At 42.6% G+C, this 14,713-nt stretch overlaps 1 protein-coding gene across 4 annotated transcripts in view; it reads left to right on the plus strand.

Moving 5' to 3' along the window:
• Window positions 1-768: 768 nt before the first annotated feature.
• Window positions 769-14,713, plus strand: part of LOC149404085 (transducin family protein / WD-40 repeat family protein) — a 40,262-nt gene continuing 26,317 nt past the window's right edge. For 3 of the 4 annotated variants that reach the window (XM_089607318.1, XM_089607321.1, XM_089607322.1), the window contains exons 1-3: window positions 769-1,083; window positions 1,554-1,684; window positions 12,857-12,941. In XM_089607318.1, the coding sequence (XP_089463444.1) occupies window positions 1,039-1,083; window positions 1,554-1,684; window positions 12,857-12,941 (261 nt within the window). In that variant the 5' untranslated portion in view covers window positions 769-1,038. The remainder of the gene's footprint in view (window positions 1,084-1,553; window positions 1,685-12,856; window positions 12,942-14,713) is intronic. The other variant, XM_089607320.1, reaches the window with a different exon arrangement.

Below are 14,713 nucleotides of genomic sequence, written 5' to 3' on the forward strand. Positions count from 1 at the left end.
TTCTTTCATACATTTTTTTTCATAACTTCAAAAATCCATATATATCTCATATGAACTCGAAATTGAGTGATTTAAAATCATACGGATTCGTGACGCCGAGTTCAAAAATAGATCCATTGTGTGTGATGAAAAATCATGTTTAGTGCATCATCTTTACGTGTGTTTGTAATGACCTTTCCAGGATTATTCAATAAATTTCCATTTATTTCCAGATGATTTCCGAAAATTTTCAGTTATTTCCATATCTAAGGTAGTAACGTGATTTTTCTACATCTATGGCATTAAAAATTATTTTTCATCCAACATAGGTCTATTTTTTAATATCTCGACGCTATGTTGGATGTTTTTCCATAACTTTATAAACGTTGGCTAAATCCCAAATGTTAAGATTAAGATGACTTAGTAAGTTACAAATTAAAAAAAAAAAATATGTGCAACATATTAAAGTGAATCGTATCGCTACACATGTAATACCTTTTAAATTTAACATCTGAAATACTTACGGCGCTCTAAAATCATAACATTAAGTATATTTGCAAAAAAAAAATTAGGTATATAAGTATCAATTTATGAAAACTTTTAAGTATTTTTGTTGATATTAACTTTTTTTTTTTTTAATAAAAAAGAATATTATAAAGAGATATATAGTGGATGAAATTTGCAATAATATAATGTTTAAAAGGTAAAAATATGATTTGAAAGTTCGTGGACCAACTATCATAATTCAGGGACAAATATAACTTAAAAATTAAGAGCGGATGTGACTGTAATAATTTCAAGGAGAAGCCCTTGATCTAAAAACAAAAGCAACTGCCGAGTTTCTATGCTTGGCTTTCTCTTTCCTCTCCGTCGCTCAATTCCTTCCCAGTCACATCTGCCGAGTGTACTAGGCCTCGAAACGCACCGCGAGCGAGTCCCCGACGTCGTGTTTAATCATTACTAGTCTGAGCTTCGCGAGGTACAGCCCGACCTCAACGTTCACCTCCGTGGCCCGCTGACGGTACAAGCCACGGCCTTCCGTTTATTTTCTGTATCGCCATGTTTGCGAAGCGATTCTTGCACAGAGGGGTTCACGGTCCTCAGGTATCACTGCGATCGTCCGTTTCTCAAGAATACACGCTCGTCCAAGCTAGATTTCAATTGCTTTTAAAGCTGTGTCGTGGCCTTAGGGTTTTTTTATAACGATGCAAATTAGGATTACTTAGGATCAATGTTATTCGTACTATTATTTTTCTGCGGTTATGGAAGTTACTTGATTGGTATTGCTATTGTTATTGGTTTGTTCAAAGTTTTCGAATGCCAAACTTTCTAAAAATGCGTAAATGAAATGGAAAGACTGTTTATAGTTACTTACGTGATTTTAATTAACCGATTCATCTCATCAGTTTAATAGCCGATTTCCTTAGCATCAATTTGATGTGAAATATGATGAAATTCTTGAACTTTTCGCTTATTCATTGATTTGCTAATTCTTCTCCACAATAGTGCTATAGGCGTTGGAGTTAAAATTTTCAAGCTAATTTTGATTGACATGGTTTTATTTTTCTTCATAGCAGAGCGTGCAACAGAAGGGTTTAAAAGAGACAGATTTGGACGTGCAAATCACAGCTCACTATGGCATCCCGTCAACGTCCTCTCTTCTTGCTTTTGATCCCATTCAACGTCTTTTAGCCATTGGGACGCTGTGAGTTGATATCTATTCCACTTATCCCGTAGCTTACCAGCATTGTTTCTTACTTATTTGAGTATGAGCTACAAGCTATAGAGTCTAGAATGAGCGTGGGGCTCAATTTTAAAATTATGTGACCTATGAAAGCTAAAACATAAACCAAGGCTAGACCTTGATAAAGTACTTAGGTTAAAGAAGCATCGAATCCTAGGGTCTTCACTACGTGCTTACAAGAATGTTCCTCGTTCTTGATGGATTCTTGAGAGAAGAAAGAAAACATGAACTATTTGGGTGCGAGGGTCTTCCCCCTAGCGCACTTTGCACTCTGACTCAAGATTAGTGTGATTGTAGTGTATGTTCGTTAGGATAGTCTCGTTGAGAATTATGTGTCAAGAGTTTTAGTGTCTAGGAATTTGTTACCTCTCTTATCGGGATGATGAGGTATTTATAAGTATTTGCACGAATGATGATCAGCCATGGGCGGCTCGATCGTGACCTGTGTGGCCGGATGGCCAAGGCCTACCTGGCCGGATGGTCGAGGCCTACCCAGTTAGACGGCCGTGTCCTTGCCTAGCCGGGTGGCCAAAGCCATCGTGCGGGCAATGGCCAAGGCCTTTGTGTGGGCCATGGCCCGGCATCGAGGCCTTGTGTGGGCAAAAGTTTTTTGTGGACCCTCTCCTCCTGGCTGCTTTTAGCGGTGGTGAATCGTCTTTTAGGGTTTCAGGAATCACCCCATAACACATTGATTTCCCTTGGCAAGAAGTTGCTGCTCATTATCTCTCTACTAGGCCATGGTTGATACTTCAACATAATCCCCATTTTAGGTAAGCCAGATTATTGGGACCTAATCAGCTCCTGTGTAGAAGTCGTCTTAATGCTAATCTTGAAGTGTAAGAGTGCTCGAACAAATTGAAATCGAAGATGCTACGAGCTAAGGAAGGAGACGGCAACTCCAAATTCTCTAACTCCTTTGTCACTGGGCAAGGGCAAGAATGGAATATGGAAGCTTGAGCAAATGATGGATTAGTGATTGAAGTAAGACCGATATTGTGAATAGCGTCAACTGTTTTTTGAAAAGTTGTACACGTCTAATCCTCCACCCGCCAAATGTTTGGATGACATTGGATGGGATCCCACCTAAGTGGAGAGTGTTGTAGTGCTGTCCTGAGAGTTCGATGAATTGGAACTTTAAGAGGCGGCATTCTCTTGTGCTCGAGATAAATTACGAGCACTTAGATGGGTTCTCTGTGGACATTTTTTTAGGAGTTTTTGAACATTATTATGAAGGATTTGAGCAGAATTTTCCAAAATTTTTGGAGCAACGATATTATCGACGTATACAACTTTTCAACAAGATAATCTTTGACCTTTCCCTGATTGATCCTCCGTTCCACAATGGAGAGTTCACATGGTCAAATTTCAGGGAATGTCCCACGTGTTCACGTCTAGACAGATTCCTCTTCACAACAACATGGAGGGGTATCTTCCCTTTCTGTTTACAAGAGATCCAATTTAGGGGTGTTTCGGACCATTTCCCAATCACGATTACTACAGAATCGGCCAAATGGGGCATACATACTACCGATTGCGAATCTTTTGCCAAATCTTTCTCTCCAAAAACTCCAGTCGTTTCCGTGGAGGCTCCAAAAGAAATCCATTCTGAAATGAGCCGCTTTCCAGAAGAGTTTGATTCGGCCATTTCCGTAAGAGCAAGGAGCGCGGGTAGTTACGCAAAGACTCGTCGTCCAAAAGAGCGCGGATCTTTCCGCAATGGGGTTATTGATAGGTGGAACACTTATACGACTTAAAAGAAGAGGTCACCGATCATCAGGAGGGATTGTCTAGATTATTATAGCGACAGTGAGGTGGAAGGGAGGAAAAAAGATGCCTTCGACAAGACTTTTTCGCGTAGATGGTGGCTCGGTAATCAGGAGGCGGAGTCGGCTTTCCATCCTCCGCCTCTTGGTCTTGACGAAGACGACAAAATTGATCCAACACAAGATAGTCTTCTGGAAACTCAAGACGTGGTCTCGTCCCCGACGGAAGGCTCTTCGAAGGAGTCTATTGGGCCCTCCGAAGATATCCCGAGCGATGACTCTTCAGAGTGTTTAGAAGGTATTGCCGAAATGCTCGGATCTGGTTCATCGACATCATCGTCCGACGGCTCGCCCCCCATCGAACCGAACCTAAACTCTCAGGTATCACCACTTTTATCTACTTCAGTTATACTATATTCTAGTGCAGGTAGGGGCGGACGAGTACAACGACATATCAGCAAAAACCACGATGGTGGGTCCACTCAAAAGAAAAGTAGTTCCAAGATTTCAAAAAAGAAAAAAAGAGAACCGAGGAAATTGGAATTCGATATGAGCTTCGGTAAGGCTATAAGCTCCGGGAGGAAGCCTGTTTGTAAATGAAGATCGTCTCATGGAATGTCAGAGGGATTGGTCACCCTGATAAGAGAAGAGGAATAAAATCTTTGGTCTGCAAGATCAACCCAGATATCCTTGTCCTTTTGGAGACCAAAAGATCAAAAATCGATAGACGGTTCGTAGGAAGTGTGGAGTTCTAGGTGGGATCCTTCCGTCAATCGGAGCAGGAAGTGGGATCGTTATTATATGGGACTCAAGAAGAGTGTCGGTTGTGGAGAGCTTAGTAGGGGATTTTTCGGTTTCAATTAATATAGAGAATGACGACCTTCCGTGGTGGTTCTCCGGGATTTATGGATCGTGTCGATCCGCTGGTAGATCAGAATTCTGGGATGAGTTAGCAGGGCTGGGTGAGATATGTGGCTCTCGTTGGTGTGTCGGAGGGGATTTCAACGTCATCAGATTTGCCGCAGAGAAAAATAAACCAATAAGAGCTAGACGAAGCATGAGACTTTTCAACGAGATCATCTCCGACCTTTCCTTGACTGATCCTCCGCTCCACAATGGAGAGTTCACATGGTCAAACTTTAGGGAAAGCCCCACGTGTTCACGTCTAGACAGATTCCTCTTCACAACAGGTTGGAGGGGTATATTCCCGTACTGTTTACAAGAGGTCCAATTTAGGGGTGTTCTGATCACTTTCCAATCACGATTACCACAGAACCGGTCAAATGGGGCCCATGTCCTTTCAGATTGGACAACGAGTAGTTGGAACACCCCGATTTCAAGGCTTTGGTCGTCAGCTCGTGGTTGGAACCCGAATTATGGGGAAGCTCTATGGTCTAAAGAAGAAAATCAAAGCATGGGCATCTGGTGAAAAAGAAAGAAAGATAGGCCAAAAATTGAAAATCGAAAAGGAAATTCGCGCTTTAGATAGAAAGGAGGTTGGTCCCGACTGGTCGGAAGAAAACCGCTTCAAAAGGGCCTTTTTGAAACGACATTTGGATAGTATTCTCGAGAATGAGGAAAGGATTGCTAGGATGAAGTCGAAAGTTGCATGGGCCAAACATGGAGATGGTAATACGAGTCTCTTCCATTCTCTCTTGAGTGCGAGAAAGGCCAAGAATTCCATTTGGAAGTTGGAAAAGGCGGATGGGACCATCACGGTCAATGAGGCTGAAATCGTCGAAGAAATTAACAGTTTGTTCGAAATTTTGTACCGGGCGAACCCATCTACGAGAGGAGTGGAACGACATTCTTTGGCAGCCTATGGACTCCAATATCGCTGAAAACCTCTCACGACCTTTCGAAGAAGAAGAGATAAAAAGAGTGGTTTTTGGTTCTGCGAGGAATAAATCTCTCGGACCGGATGGTTTCTCCATGGCGTTTTTCCAGGATTTTTGGAAGATCCTCAAGGCCGATGTGCTTCAATTCTTTAGCGAGTTTTGGGAATCGGGTACAATAAACAAAAGTGTAAACGAGACCTTCATATGCTTGATTCCAAAAAAACTCAATGCCAGTAGAGCTAAGAATTTCAGACCAATCAGCCTGGTAACAGGATTGTACAAAATTTTGGCAAAAGTATTGGCAGAAAGAATCAAAACAATTTTGGACAAAATTATTTCACCTTTCCAAGGTGCTTTTGTTAAAGGACGTCAAATCGCACATATGATCCTTATTACAAACGAGGTGGTTGAGGAAACCAAGAGGTCGGGGAGGAAAGGAGCAGTTTTTAAAATAGATTTTGAGAAAGCTTACAATATGGTGGAATGAGACTTTATTGACTTCGTCGTGGACATGAAATGTTTCGACGAAAGATGGAGAAAATGAATTAAAGGATGTCTTTCATCGGTCTCCTTCTCTATCATCATAAACGGGAAAGATAGGAATCATTTTTCGAGCTCGAGAGGTATGCGCCAAGGACACCCTATCTCGCATTTCCTTTTCATCTTAGTCGCGGATGCGATGTCCAAAAGAATTCTACGAGGTGTGGAAAGAGAATCTTTCAGACCCCTCGAGATAGGCTCCCCGAGTTTGAGTCTCTCCCATCTACAGTTCGCGGTTGACACTCTTATCTTTGGGGTTTTCGATATACAAAGTTGGGCAAACCTTGTAGACATCATTCGTGACTTTTGCAAAGACTCGGGACTTAAAGTCAATATTGAGAAAAGTAGTTTGGTTGGTATTAAATGCGAAGTAGAGGAAAGTGAGAGTCTCGCAGCTTCTCTCGGTTGTCAAAAGCTGGATTGGCCTATCACCTATCTTGGATTACCCCTTGGAGACAACCCGATGAGCAAATCTTTCTGGGACCCCGTACTCTTCAAGGTTGCTAAGAGATTCGCTGGGTGGAAGAGAGGCTTTCTTTCGAAAGGCGGGAAATTGACACTCATACAATCGGTGTTATTTGCCCTACCGACCTATTTCATGTCAATCTTCAAGATGCCCAGAGGGGTAGCTGACGAAATGGAGAAAATTATGAAATGTTTCTTTTGGGAAGGATTCGAAAACCAGAAAAGGCGGGCAGCGGTTTCTTGGGATGAGTGTTGCAAGCCAAAACAGGCGGGAGGTTTGGGGATTGGGAGACTAGTTGCGAAAAACAATTCTTTGCTTGCGAAATGGCTTTGGCGCTTCCCAATCGAGCCGAACGAGTTGTCGCATAAGGTGATAAAAGCAATATACGGAATTCAAGAAAACAGATGGGATCCGGGGCCTGCAACGGGACGCACCCTAAGGAGTCCGTGGAAATCCATTTTCTCAATCCAAGAGGAATTTTTTAAGCGGTGCTCATGGATAGTACGAGACGGAAATAAAGTTAGGTTTTGGGAGGATGTTTGGTGCGACAGTGAGACTCTGGAATCACGCTTCCCCGGGTTATTCCTTTTAAGCTCTCTTTAAAATGTGCCAATCAGGCAAATGGTCTCTAACCCTCTTACAAGTACTATCGAGTGCAACTTCAACTTCTCACGAAACTTAACAGATAGAGAGGCCTTGGAATATGCGCAGGTGATGGACTCTCTAGAGTCAGTTTCCCTCGGGGACGGGGTAGAGGATCGGAGGGTTTGGTTGGATGACTCGGAGGAGTTCTCGGTAAAAGCTATGCATGCTGCACTCGCGTCTCCGGGACCGACCACTACAGTGCCTTTCTACAGAACAGTATGGAAGTGCGCTGCCCTAAAAAAAGTTCAAATTTTCGGGTGGAGACTGGCACGCAAAAGAATAAACACGGCAGACGTCATTCAAAAGCAGAATCCTCCCCAGGCCCTTTCCCCGAGCTGTTGTATCCTCGGTCACAGAGCAGCGGAGGACATTCATCACCTTTTCGTCGACTGTCCAGCAGCCTCAAGCATTTGGAAGTGGCTCTTCGGGAAGTTAAACATTAATGCCTCTTCGATTGTTCTTTCTGATTTTTTCTTGCTTCACGAGACACCGGGGAAGAACAATCGTTGGAAGGAGGTGGTTAAAACAGGAGTGCTGGCAGGCTTTTGGGCTCAGTGGCTAAGCAGGAATAAATGTATTTTTTAGAACGAGGGATGGTGTCAAGAAGGAGTCCGGGAAGTTCTCAATCGGAACATTGCTCTCTGGCTTCACATTGCTTGCAAGGATTTTAAAAAATACTCTTTGGTGGACCTTCAGAGAGACTGGAGTAGTGCTATATAGACCTCCCGGTTTACATAGAAATCTTTTGGATATAATTTTAGGTTTTTTTTTGTACCTTTTTCTGACCGACCTCCTAGTTTGTTTTCTGACCGACCACCATTGGCATTTTTAGCCTGTTAATATAAGATTCTTGTTTAAAAAAAAAATTCTCTATCATCATTAATGGAAAAGATACGAATCATTTTTCGAGGTCGAGAGGTTTGAACCAAGGAGACCCTATCTCGCCTTTCCTCTTCATCTTAGTTGCGGATGCGATATCGAGAAGAGTACTTCGAGGTGTGGAAAACGAATCTTTTAGACCCCTCGATGTAGGCTCCCTGAGATTGAGTCTCTCCCATCTACAGTTCGCGGACGATACTCTCACCTTTGGAGATTTCAATATTCAAAGTTGGGCAATCCTTTTAGATATCATTCAAGACTTTTGCAAAGACTCAGGCTTTAAAGTCAATATTGAGAAAAGTTGTGTGATTGACATTAACAGTGAAGCAGGGAAAAGTGAGTCTCGCAGCTTCTCTCGGTTGTCAAAAGTTGGTTTGGCCGATCACCTATCTTGATTTACCCCTTGGAGACAACCTTAGGAGCAAATTTTTTTGGGACCCCATGCTCCTCAAGGTTGCAAAGAGACTCGTTGGCTGGAAGCGAGGCTTTCTTTCAAAAGGAGAGAAATTTACCTTCATACAATCGGTGTTATTAGCCTTACCGACATATTTCATGTCAGTTTTTAAAATGTCCATAGGGGTAGCCGACGAAATGGAGAAAATTATGAAATGTTTCTTCTGGGAAGGATTCGAAACCAAAAAAGGCGGACAACAGTACCTTGGGACGAGTGTTGAAGCCAAAAGAGGCGGGAGGTTTGGGGATTGGGAGACTAGTTGCGAAAAATATTTCTTTGCTCGCGAAATGGCTTTGGCACTTCCCGATCGAGCTAGAGGAGTTGTGGAATAAGGTGATAAAAGCAATCTACGGTATTCAAGAAAATTGATGGGATTCGGGACCTGCAACGAGACGCACCCTAAGGAGTCCTTGGAAATCCATTTTCTTGATCATAGAAGAATTTTTTAAGCGATGCACGTGGATAGTATGAGACGGTAATAAGGTCAGGTTTGGGAGGATGTTTGATGCGGTGGTGAGGCTCTGGAATCACGCTTCCCTGGTTTATTCCGTTTACGCTCTTAAAAATGTGCCAATTAGGCAAATGGTCTAACCCTTTTACAGGTGCTATCGAGTGGAATTTCAACTTCTCACGGAACTCAACAGATAGAGGCCTCGGAATATGCGCAGCTGATGGACTCCCTAGAGTCAGCTTCCCTCGAGGACGGGGTCGAGGATCGGAGGGATTGGTTGGATGACTCGGAGGAGTTCTCGGTAAAAGTTATGCATGCTGCACTCGCGTCTCCGGGACCGACTAATTCAGTGCCTTTCTACGAAACAGTATGGAAGTGTGCTGCCCTAAAAAAAGTTCAAATTTTCGGGTGGAGACTGGCACGCAAAAGAATAAACACATCGGACATCATTCAAAGGCAGAGTCCTCACCGGGCCTTTTCCCCGAGCTGCTGTATCCTCTGTCACAGAGCAGCGAAGGACATTCACCATCTTTTCGTAGACTGTCCAGCAGCCTCAAGCATATGGAAGTGGCTCTTCAGGAAGCTAAACATTAATGCCTCATCGATAGTTCTCCTATACGATTTTTTCTTGCTTCACGAGACATCGGGGAAGAACAATCGTTGGAAGGCGGCGGCTAAAACGAGGGTGCTGGCAAGCTTTTGGGCTATATGGCTAAGCAGGAACAAATGTGTTTTTGAGAACGATGGGTGGTGTCAAGGTGTCCTGGAAATTCTCAATTGAAACATTGCTCTTTGGATTCACAATGCTTGGAACTCTTTTGGATATAAATATTTAGGATTTTCTTTTGTAATTTCGCTACCTTTACTGACCGACCTCCCGATTTGTTGTGGGAGGTTACGATTCGGTCTGGAGATCTGTTTACTATCTTTTTTTGTAAATTGGCGTTCAACTTGTCATTATAAGACTCTTGTTTTAAAAAAAAGGACTCGTACTATTTCATCCCAAAAAGGTAAATTCCATTACGGTGATGGAGTTTTGGGCCAGTGTTATTGAACTTTTGCAGAATGTCCCATTTTCTTTTCTTGAGACGGTTGCTTTGTTCTTGCGCCTGCATGTTACCAACTTCCCCCACACATAGGTACAATATTCAATAGTTGACCTTCTATCATACGGCAGCCAACCCAATTCGTTTTTTTAAAAGAATCTTATATTAATAGGCTAAAAATGCCAATTTACAAAAAGGGAGAGCAAAACGCGCTCCAGATCGATTCAGAACCTCCCACAACAAACCAGGAGGTCGGTCAGTAAATGATACCAAAATTACAGAAGAAAACCTAAATATTATATCCAAAAGATTTCCCGGGTTTAGCCTGTGTTTGCCCTATGAAAACTGAGACTGTTAATGCTTTTGTGACCTTCTCGGATGAATTTTTGGGTAGAGTTGATTGGGATTTTAAATTCCTTAGGAATCTCTCGAATAGGTAAGCCATTGAGCATGCGGAGACGATCCATTTGCTTGAACTGATTTCTCTCTGGAATGGTTTTCAAGATCAAAGCCCGAGAAGGAAAGTGTTCTGGGACCCGATTTTGGCTAAAGTGATGAAAAGTCTCGACAGTTGGAAACGAGGCTTCCTTTTCAAGGGCGGGAAGATGACGCTTATCAACGCCGTCCTCTCCGCGCTCCTGAATTTATGTTGATTTAAAAAATGCTGGTGGGGGTCCTTGCGAATATCGATAAAATCATGAAACGATTCTTTTGGGAATGGTTTGAGGATGGTCGCTCGCGCTGCAGTGGCGTGGGATATGTGGTCTTCTCAAGAACAAAGGGGGACTAGGTTTTGGGACTCTTTTGGATAAGAATATTGCCCTTCTCGCGAAATGGTTGTAGCATTTTCCGCTCGAAGAAGACGCCTTGTGGAACTCATCCCAATGGATGGGACCTGGGAGATTCGAAGGACTGCACGTTTCACAGCCCTTGGTGTTTATTTCGCATGTTCGTGAGGGTTTTTTTAGACGTTCTTGGAAGGTTTTTGACGGATCTATATTGCGCTTTTGGGAGGACTTGTGGTGCGGTGAAATGTGCTTGAAAGATTGCTTTCCGGGGCTGGCCGGACTCTGCCCTTTTCAGAACGCTCCTATCAACAGATTTGTCTCTCCGTCTCCCTGTTTTCCTGATCAGGTTGATTTAGATTTTAGTTTTCCTAGGGATTTGACAATTAGAGAGCCGTACGAAGCTACTGTTGATGGGGCTCTTGGAATCTTTCAAGTTATGGGAGGGGCTTGAAGATCGACGCATGTGGTTAGGTGACGAAGATGTTTTCTAGGTTAACTCCATGGTGGCGAACCTCCCCCGCTGCCTCTCTGCCCCATGTTCCTTTTTTCGAAGTGGTTTGGAAAGCTCTGGTTTCGAACAAGGTCCAAATCTTACCTTGGTTGGTGGCTATCAAGAGAGTGAAAACCGCGGATCTAGTTCAAAAGCTCAACCACGCCTCTCTTTGTCGCCGAACACATGCCATCTATGTCTTAGAGCGTGCGAAGATGTTGATCACCTTTTCCTTCGGTGTAGCGTGACCTCTGAAGTATGGCGTTGGCTGTTCTCCAAGTTGGGTTTCGATAGAGGCCCTGTTTCCGTCGAGTGTTTGCTGGAGACTCACGCTTCGCCCGGTTTCAATTCCGAATGGGTCGCAACTGCTAAGACCGGTGTTGTGGCTGGGTTATGGTGCATCTGGAACACTCGGAACAAACCTATCTTCAACGACGACCATTGGAATTTGAATAGGTTGATCGAAAACATAAATCATTGTATCGCCCTCTGGTTCTTTTTGTCATGTAATGAGTTCAAGTCATCTTTAGCGGACTTAGATAGGGATTGGTCCAGTGCTCTGTAATTCCCGCCTTTCAGGGTTTTTTGGTTTTTGTTTCCGGTTTCTTTGTTCTCTTTGTACTCTTCTCCGGCTTCGCCGTGATGTGTTAATAAAGTTCCAATGTTTCTTAAAAAAACAACGAGATGAAAATCTCAGCTCCAATTTTCCGACAACACATCTTTTGTGAGGCATCTAGATGGAAATGGGAAAATTTCATGGAAGTTGTGAACAGCTTTTGCGTAGCCTCAAGGCTTCAGACCAATATGGACAAAAGAAACTTTCTTGGTATTAACGTGAACCCTGCAGGGTCGGAGTCATACGCTGCCACATTGGGTTGTTCGGATGGCACATGGCCTATTTCTCATTTGAGGCATGCCTCCTGCTAATTGTCCTAGGTGGAAGGCGTTTTTTGGTCCAGTTGTGTCTAAGATTACTAAGTGGCTTTATGGTTGGTAAAAGGATTTTCTTTCCACAGGTGGGAAGCCAACTCTTATTCAGTCTATTCTTTTCGCACTTCCTACCTATTAAATAACCTTCTTTAAAATGCCGATCCGAGTTGTGAATGAAATCAAAAAGAAAATGCGCCAGTTTTTGAGGGAAAAATTTGATTGTTGGAATAGCCAAAGGGGGAGTGGTGTGGGATTTTTGTTGTAGACCCAAGGATAAAGGTGGTCTAAGTATTGGAAGGTTAGCTTTTATTGATAACGAGGCAAAAAAGCCTGTGAATACAAAAGAGTGACAAGGATGAAAGACCGAGAGGGACAGCCCAATGCCAATCCAGCACGCCGGCCGAAACCCTACATGACTTAACCCCCTACACAAGGAACAAAAGCCCGTTGATGTTATTGTTGCTCAGAAAATTCCGGAAAATTGTTGGCTTCATACAGTGTATTCTTTGGAGCTTTGTGACAATAGTGGGTTCCATACAAAGTCATAAGCTTGAGTTTCTTGCTAGAAAAGATTGTTTTGGTTAGAAAAGAAAAAGAAACAAAACTGAACTAAATTGAGAGAGTATATATTCTGGTGTCACGGGCCGAAAGTAAATCTTGCCAATTTTCCCAGTGAATTGATAGATTGGCACAAAGTTAATTTCTGGGAATTACGCCACTCACAACCAATTATAGTAACTAAACACAAAGCTAAAAAGAAGTGAATCATAAGACATCAGATAATAATGTCCCTGAATGTTACATTTCCCACACATTCAATTAACATTTTTTTCTTATCGTCAGGGATGGAAGGGTTAAAGTGATTGGTGGTGATGGTATTGAAGGACTTCTAATATCCCCAAAGCAACTTCCTTTCAAATACATAGAGGTATGCATACGTGGTGCTTATATTGCAATGCGTTTGTTATTTGCTATACATATGTATATATATATATATACACAGATATGTATATATACATATACATATATATATATATATATATATATATATATATTAATGTGATCAGAATTATATTAGATAATGCTAGATTAGCTAAGAATATATATATATATATATATATATATATATATATACATGACCATCACGGAAATCATATATATACATACATATATATATACATACATATATATATACATATATATATATATATAAATATATATATATATATATATATATATATATATATCTTCGACTCCACCAATCCTTCTACTTGAAATGGCTTTGCTGAAACCAGTGATGAAGAGATGAATAGTACAGAAATATTTTTTTTTTTAAAAGAAACTCTGATCTTTTATTGATAAAAACGGCTTGGCCGTAGAAATTACATAAAAGAGAGCTGAAGAAATATGAAAGCAGCTCTGAAAAAACAAAACAAATCCCTGCGCAGAGGGTTACAGAGCGCAGACCCAATCCCTAGCCAGATCGGAAAGAGAAAAAGCCTTAAAATCTTTACAATGAATGAAGCCATAAGGTTATACAGTGATTAATGTTGTCGACCATGCCGTCAGAGTTCCAAACCTCCTCGTTGAAAGCCATAAGGTTATACAGTGATTAATGTTGTCGACCATGCCGTCAGAGTTCCAAACCTCCTCGTTGAAAAGCCGTTTATTCCTCGTAGTCCAAATACACCACAAAGAAGATAAGACTCCGGTCGTAGCATTTACGGTCTATAGAATCAGGCAAGAAAGAAATTTCCAGCTTTTGGAAGAGCCAATTCCAGATCGCCTCCGCCACAGGACACCCATCGACTTCACGGAAAAAGCTTCCTTGTCTCCTAGCCAGACCCGGCGATCCTCAACTCCTTCCCAAAGCCTGAAAGACTCCAAGCTTTACATCATTTCGGCTGCTTCGCAAGATTCCCTAGTTGACAGATTTCTGGGGAAGTAGAAATCCCAATTAACAAGCTCTGGACACTTAGAAGAAAGGGAAGATTCCCTAGTTGACAGATTTCTGGGGAAGTAGAAATCCCAATTAACAAGCTCTGGACACTTAGAAGAAAGAGACGCGAAGCTTTGAATAGGAACGTTCTTGAGCAGACTGAGTCTGGCCAACCCTGGAAAACGCTCTTTGAAACACCTATCACCACACCACACATCTTCCCAAAAGCGAACCACCGATCCATTGAGAGCCCTCCAAGAGACGCGATTGAAGAATGCATCTCGAACTACCAAAACCGACTGCCACGGACTGCGAAAGGTGTGATCTACAGCCTCCCCCGGGTCCCAGCCGTTTGAAAGAGTGTGATCTAATCACCTTGTGCCAAAGTGCATCTTCTTCGAGAGGAAATCGCCATAGCCATTTGGCGAGAAGCGCGGTGTTCTTAACCACGATACTCCCGAAACCCAAACCTCCTTTTTCTTTAGGCTTCGAACAAATATCCCAAGCCACAGCAGCTCGGGAACGCCTCGATTCAAACCCTTCCCAGAAGAACCTTTTCATTATCTTCTCTATGTCGTCGGCCACTCCTTTTGGCATTTTAAAGACGGACACGTAGTACGTAGGAAGCGCTGAAAGAACCGCTCTAATAAGCGTCATTTTGGTCACCTTAGCCAACACCGGATCCCGAAAGCCTTTCCTTCTAGGGTTGTCCCCTAGTGGCATTCCCAAATAGCTAATCGGCCAAAAGGCAACTTGACAGC

Source organism: Urtica dioica, chromosome 2 (assembly GCF_054948205.1).
Source record: "Urtica dioica subsp. dioica isolate 48M chromosome 2, U.dioica_male_clone48M_v1_H2, whole genome shotgun sequence".
Taxonomy (NCBI): Eukaryota; Viridiplantae; Streptophyta; class Magnoliopsida; order Rosales; family Urticaceae; genus Urtica; species Urtica dioica.